The sequence below is a fragment of the Alligator sinensis genome, unplaced genomic scaffold (genome assembly GCF_000455745.1).
Source record: "Alligator sinensis unplaced genomic scaffold, ASM45574v1 scaffold1011_1, whole genome shotgun sequence".
In the NCBI taxonomy this organism is placed as follows: domain Eukaryota; kingdom Metazoa; phylum Chordata; order Crocodylia; family Alligatoridae; genus Alligator; species Alligator sinensis.
In genome coordinates, this window is record NW_005842785.1 from 398,552 (window position 1) to 406,115 (window position 7,564).

General features: G+C 43.1%; 1 protein-coding gene across 4 annotated transcripts in view; it reads right to left on the reverse strand.

Moving 5' to 3' along the window:
• The window catches only part of PEX1 (peroxisomal biogenesis factor 1), a 47,354-nt gene extending 44,263 nt beyond the window's left edge, over window positions 1-3,091 (reverse strand). For 2 of the 4 annotated variants that reach the window (XM_025191089.1, XM_025191088.1), the window contains exon 1: window positions 2,918-3,090. In XM_025191089.1, the coding sequence (XP_025046874.1) occupies window positions 2,918-3,010 (93 nt within the window). In that variant the 5' untranslated portion in view covers window positions 3,011-3,090. Of the gene's footprint in view, window positions 1-2,917 lie in introns of all 4 variants that reach the window. The other 2 variants (XR_003091659.1, XM_025191091.1) reach the window with 2 other exon arrangements.
• Between the last annotated feature and the right edge of the window lie 4,473 nt (window positions 3,092-7,564).

Consider the following 7,564-nt stretch of genomic DNA (forward strand, 5'->3'; position numbering starts at 1 on the left):
GAGCTTTCAAATATTCCTGCCAGTGGCTCTGCAATGATGTCGGCCAGTGCCTTCAGCACCCTCGGATGGAGCTCATCCGGGCCCGCCGACTTAAAGGCATCCAGTTCTTCCAAGTGACTCTGCACCATCTCAGGGTCTACGCATGGTAGTCTGGCGCCTTGCTGCTGCCTCTCTACAACCCCAGTGAGAGACTTGTCATGCCCCTCACTTAGGAACACTGAGGCAAAGAACTCGTTGAGGAGTTCTTTGCCTCAGGACCAAGAAGAGGAAAGAATCAATACAGACAATCAACTGCCCCAAACGGACAGTCAGTTGCACAAGCACCCATGTCACAAGTTTTGTCTGTCAGCAGTTAGAGGTGCAGGGCCCCAGAACCCCTGCACCTATGGTGTAACACATACACGTGACATGAGTTTTGCTTTCAAGAATTTGGGGTGCAGTTCCCCCCAAACGCCAGCACCGATCTTCTTGAAACTTGGCAGGCTTCATGCTCTCAGCAGAGGCTACGACCCCTGCAAATTTAATCCAAATCAGACAAAAAACATCAAAGTTATAGATATTTCATAGATTCCCCATTATACCCTATGGCCAGATCTCCGAGGCAGCTCCAAAGCTGCTTCGGCCAGATCGAAGTGGGAACCCAGTCTGGAGCTCCGGATTGGATTCCTGGCATCCGAAGCAGCCGGATCGAATAGCTGCCTACTCGCACAGGCCTACTAGAAGGGGATATTTTTCATGAAATGCTAGTCCCATTAGCCTTTGGCTTGAAGAATATCTGTTTTTTCTTGTTCATTTGACCATTTCATGGCAATTTTTTGGTGGGTTTCACCTCATGTTTGAAGGGTGCTTGCAAGGACAATTCTGAACTATAGCCAGATTATTCTGGGGATTTATTTTGAAGATGACTTTTCCCCCCATTTTTTTGAGCATCTACAAGTAATATATTATCATAAGATGTAAAAATGTGGGCATGAACATAACTAAAAGATCATTTAGATTGTTCTTAGCTGAACCAATGCAATTAAGATAATCATAAGGGAACAGTTAAAAAAAAAAAGTCATTTTCAGAATAAGTTATGGGCTAAATTGTAAAAGTTTCAGAGAGAATGAGAAAAAAGTTTCAAATGAGAATACAATAAATAGCCAATCAAGCTGCTACATGATGCTGCACAAATGCATTTCTGTTACTGATCCATAATATCTTATTAAATATTAAATTATCTTATATTAAAATATTTTATAGTCTTGCAGGTGGATAACTGTTTTCATTGCTATAGCAATTTGCAGACCACACCCCCCCCCCAAAAAAAAAAAAAAGTTGAAGTGAGCACTGCTTAAGCTAAAATGTACCTTGCTGGACCTTCTTTCTCTAAGTAAAGTTTTATCATATATAATATATAACAGCTGGGTGTGACATGCAACTACTACTCTGACTGGGCTAATTTAATTTTTCACCTTCCATCACCAAAAAGCTGGACCATTGGCAGGACAGACAACTTTGACTGTCTACTTATCTCCTGGGTGTGTTTCCAACTTCTCTTGGCAAAATGCATCACTTGAACAGGGCTGTCTAACTTCTAAGTGGCCTGGAGGCAAATGCCCTATGGGGTGCACCAGCAAGAGCTCCATGTCCATGAGCCACACCAGGGCAAGACAGGGGTCCCCCAGGCCACGTGATGCATGGATGATTCCCCCCCAGGCCATGTGATGCACGGATGATTCCCCCACCCCGGCCTGTAGCAACACGCATCCATAGCCCCCCTTCCAATGTTGCATCACACACTCACAAGGGCCCTCCCTGCCTGCCACTGCTGCACTGTGTGCTACACCCTGAGCCCACATGGGTGCTCTCCCCACCTCTATGGCATAACATGCATGGCCCCGGACTCATCCTTAGCTCCCTGGGCTATGCCACACTGCACTGCCATGCAGACAGTAAAAACCAGACGAGGGACGAGGAGCCTAGCTGCTGTTGCAGCAAAGGTTGGATAAGAGTCCAAGGGCTACAACTTAACACCTCACAAACTTCACGTGCCCCACAGGCTGTCAGCTGGACAGCCCTGACTTAGGGTGAGAACTAGAACATGCTAACAATACGCAGACCATTTACAGTGATTCTTCAGCCAGAGAAATAGGGGAAGAGAAAAGAGATAAAAACTTAGAGCAAAAATAAGTCAAACAGAGAAATAAAGAATAAATGGATAATACAAATGGCAAAAGCTCCAGGGAAAATAGTTCTTAATAACATGAAGAAAATTCTCAACTTCTTTCATTATTTTTTTTAAATATTTTCCCCTTTGCATTGCACTAATCCCACATTAAAGACTTATACACCTGCTTATCTTCATACCCTTAAAGCCAATGGTTTTTGACCAGGGTGTTGGAGTACCCTGGAGTGCCCAGATCATCCAATAGGGTTGTTGCAAGAAGTATGAGGAGATAAACAGATAAAAGGCAATCTCAGGTTTCAGGTGTGAAGAGATAAGCAGATAAGGCAGGAAAGGGTCTCCTCCTGCCTAGTTGCTCCCTGCTCCCTCCTCATTACCTGCCTCCTTGAAAGGAGGTAAACCCCGTAATAAATAAATTAGTTGTTGAAAATGTGGTGTTGCTCAATTCACACAAGTTATGGAAAGGACTCCTGAATCTAAAAAAAGTTCAGAGTAACTGCTTTCAGCAGTCCTATTGACTTCTGTGCATAAGTACTTTCAGGAACTGGACCCAAGTCCCTATTTCAGCATTTTGTCCCAGGGGAATGTATCGATTTTACTATAAGGAATGCCAATAAAATCAATGGGAGTAGTCTGCCTTTAAGGAACAAGTTGAAAGACTGTAGTCTAGCTGTAACACAGTACTACTTCAGCAATTTTGTATGATCATCTTTGATTTGTTTAAAAAATAATAAAGCTTTATTCCAGACCTGATCCCCATGTGTAATACCAAGTTTCTCTGCTAGCTGTCTGTTAATTTCAGCAATACTTCCATCATGGTAACTTCGATGTCTGATTTCCATCCAACTCAAAAATACGGGCTGGGGACCCCAGGAGACTTTCACAGCTTGGCCCTGTTCATTTCAGAGAAGAAAACCAAATTAATTTAAAACAATTTAAATAAAATTATTCCAGTCAAACAAGGCCTGTTCCAATTAGAGAAATGCACTTTGTCTAATCAGATTTCTGATTGTCTAACCAGTCTTGTATTTGTCTAACCAAAGATCTAAAAGAAATCTTAAAAGAAACTTAAAAGTTTATTTCTGGACTTTCCAGGCAGCACTTTTTAATGACTGCAACCTTTGCAACAGCTCTATGAGAAGTTTGCAATGATTCAGCAAAGGGAGTTTAAGCCATTTTCTGTAGACTTCAGAAAACGTTCCTTTTGGTAAAAGTTACCAAGATTCTTGAGTCAAGAGGTTCTCTCAAAATTCTTTTTCTTACAATTTTAAAAATGTTTTTATTTCTTCATTTCTATTCATTTAATCTTAATTTCTAGTGGTGTTTTCAAAACACTGATCTTTTAATATTACATATCAACTGAAAATGAGAGAGAATGAATTAAGCATGTCCATGAAATATCTGGCTTCAATTAAGAAAAGAACATAGGCATGTGCTTCAGTCTTGCCCTACTACTGGGGATTAATAAGACTTAAACATGTACATCCAAGTGTTCTTGAATAAGGATAAACTTGGTGTCTGTGACAAATTTTCCATTAGGTTCAGTAAGGGTATTCACATGAGGAAATTTGAAGGCTATCATAAATTGATGGCTATCATAATTCCAAAGAAAGAGCAACCACATGTGATTGGAAGAAATAATTTAAAGAAAAATGTGAAACCTACATTTATGGGAATGGAGGTATCATAAGAAAGTAGTGCTAGAAGGGGCCTCACAAAGTCTCTTCCCTCAGCCCTGTGCTCAAGGCGGGATCTTCCCTGACTAAAGCAGCCCAGCCAAGTGTTGGTCTAATCGACTTTTGAAAAATTCCCAAGGATAGAGGTTCCACAATTTTTCTAGGTAGCCTGTTCCAATGCTTGACCACCCTCATAGTCAAAAAGTTCCTAAATTTCGCCTGGTGAGGTCTGAATCCATTGCTCCTAGTTCTGTCCCCTACAGTCACAGAGAAAAGCCCATCTCTACCCTCTATAATAACTCTTCAGGACAGCACAAGTACTTTCAAACTGGTATTTGAAGACTGTTATTAAATCCCGCTCTTAGTCTTCTCTTCTCCAGACTAAATACCTCTGGCCCTGTCAGCCTTTCTTTGTAAGTCTTACTTCCCAGACCGCTAATAATTTTTGGTGCTCTCTACCAGACTCTTTCCAATCTGTCCATGTCCTTCTTGAAGTGCAGAGCTCAGAACAGGATGCAGTATTCCAGGTGAGGCCTCACCAGTGCTAATTACAGCAAAAAAAACACTTCCCTTGGTTTGCAAGTGACACTCCTGTTAACACAACCCAGTATGCTTTTAGGTTTTTTTGGCAACAAGAGCACACTTTTGGCTTGTATTCAGCTTCCAGTTTACTGTAACCTTCATGTCCTCTGCCATACTACAGTGCAGCCAACCATTCCACAGCCACTCATTTTCCTTGGAGGCACAATATCTTTAAAGATATCATGGAACTCAAAGACACAGTTTTAAGACTAACTTAAGCAGCTACATACTACTCCACATCCAGAGGCAGGCTTCAGTCTAAACAAATGAAACATTTGTAAAGGGTTATCAAGCTACTGATGCTAAAAACTAAGAAAGGCCCAAGTAAAACACAGAAGAGGCAGCAACTATCTGAAAAGGAAGAGAGAAAAGTACAATAATGTGCAGCCAATAACAATTGATCTAAAGTGCCACTGTTACATCTTATTTATGACTGCCTTGTGGCTCTGTCAATCCTGCCTCTCAACTCCAGTTTTTCTTTTACTCCCACAAGCATGCCCCCATACCAATTCCTATGCTTTCTATTCCTTGGACTGTCCAACATGATCCTTCCTGCATGTCACACAGCCTCTCAATCTTCCCTCAAACATATCCTCTTAGCCCATCTTTACTCACAGAACAATGTTTAGAACATATCAGGAAATGAGTTCTGTACCACCCAAACATTCCACAATGTCTCTTGTATAGTCCTTCTTCCTAACAACCTTTTAACTTTATTTCTTTCTTCAAATTCTTTGTCTAAAAATCTGTCTGTTTAGACTTTGTTTTACGGGTGTGTGTGCGTGGGTGTGTACTGTATACTTATCATTTATCCCGGTGAACTTATTTGGTCCATTAACTGCATTAAATAGAAATATACGTACAGTTCCTTGGGACAAAAAAATTAATTGAAAGTAGTAATCCTGGCCCATATCAGATGGCTTAACTGAAAAATGAAGCCTAGTTTTTTTTTTTTTAAATCAACCTTCTACATGCACTTTATTGTCAGATAGATTTTTTTTGTTTTATTTATCCTGTGTCTGATAGATTCCACTTTAAATGATGAAAAACATGATGCATTTTGTCCAACAAGGTTTCATTTTGCATCTCCTCTGTTATGCTTTCCTACACACGATTTGCTGGTTGGCTGAGAAAGCAAGTGACCAAAATGGTCAACTCCATTCAGGTTGGAATTGTGGGGCTTAGAAAAAAGCAAAAAAACCAAAACCCCCACCATTTCCTCCTGCTATTTTCATAGAAAGTTTTCTGAACTCGTACCAGCTGGCTTGGTTCAGTTTAGAAAGGACAAAGCCAGCAGTTAGAGTTCCTGTAATACACACCTCTACAACACAGCCCTCATCCCCTCCCACTCCTTTTACTTAGCAGTGTGAAAATACATTTGGATTAAGATGGACCGGTTCCATTCCCATGACTGTTTTCTTCTGCACTTGGGGAATTTTGCTGAAAACAGGAAAATGTTAAGAAGATTTATTTCAAGGTTACTGATGCTGCTTTCTAGTAAAAGTGCACACACACTTTTTTTTTTTTTAAATCGACTCTTGAATGAGTCTCCTCGTCCCTGAGGAAATCGAATCGCATCTTTTCCTTGAAATGTTTTCCTATTATTAATATCTGTGGGTGACACAAAGGGTTTGTCCAGACCTTGACAGTGTATGCTGCATTTTCCCTGAAACCTTCTTGTATTCTACAGGGCAGGGAAGGGGCTACATCCTACACTGAACTGGACTCTCTTCAGGTACAAGGCTCTACTTATAGCAGCAGTGCTTGGCAGCATTGCCTTTAGATACAAAATTACTGTATTGGAAGCTCAAAAATTATCATATTTGCTGAAAAAACTAACGTACACTGAAAAAATATGCAAACAAGTCTTCTTTGTATTTACTTTATATTGCTCACTGTAAGTCACCAGTGAGTGACAACTGGGTCATCAAAGTTGAAGCCTTTCTTTATTTCAAGGCAAGCTGCCATAAGAAATTGCTGACAGCAAACCCAAAAGTCAGTTAAGACTAGAGTTACCATACATCTGTTTTTTTCTGGATATGTCCTCTTTTTGAGTCCTCCCATCTCTGTCTAGATGGTTTTTCTAAATATCAACAATGTCTGGGATTTGGGATTTTGCTCTGTTCAGCACTGAAGCTGTCCCTGGCACTGGGCTGCAAAGGACAGGGGAGATGCCTGCTGCTCTAGCAGTGGAAGGGAGAGGGGAAGGGGCAGCAGGGAGCTATGGGGCCAGCCAGGGTGCTGTGGGTCTGGAGTGAGGGAAAGTGGTAGGGCTGGAAGGGTGGAGGGTAAGGGGGCTGCAAGTTGAAAGTGAGAGGGTCCCAGCAGGGCGGGGGATAGGGGGCTGCAGGCTGGGAGTGAGGGACATGGTGAGGGGGAGAACAAGGGACTGTGGGTCAGGACTGCAGGGAACAGGCAGTGCCAGGGGGCTGCGAGTCAGGAGTGAGGGGCATCAGCCGGGACAGGGTGGGGGGAGCTGTGGGTTGGGACTGAGGAACAGCAACATGGTCTGAGGGAGGGGGACTGTGGGTTGCGAGTGAGGGGCAGAAGCAAGGCACAGGCATATCACTGCCCCCCCGACAGGCATCCTCTTTTTTGAAACAGGAAATATGGTAATCCTAGATAAGACTCTCTGAGACGGGCCTGGGCTTGGTATATGCTGCATCAACTGTCTCAAAAGTGATCAGGGATGTATCAGGTAGCTATGCTGGTCTGAGACAAAAAGAAATGCAAAACTCGAGAACTCGGTTCAGAGATGACACCTTTTATTAGAACAACTAATAAATCGCAAGAGAATGGTTTAGGTATCACCTCCGAACCAAGAGTTCTCGAGTTCTGCAGTTCAAAACCGATCGTACATTTTGAGCACTTGGACTATTACCCATCTCACATCCTTCAAGGGATGAAAGTATCGTACAACTATAATAATCCTCGTCCCCCCGGCCACGACCTCCCGCCCCCGGGGGCTGGGCGGAGGCTGCGGGGCCAGATCCTGCGGCGGGGCTGGTGCCCGTGCCCCACACCCGCGGGAGCCCGGCGGGCAGTGACGTCACGAGAGGTGAGGGAGCGCTGCCGTCACCATGGCAGCTGGGGCGGACTGCGCGTATCCCACAATCCCTGCCGAGGTCCGCCCCCGCA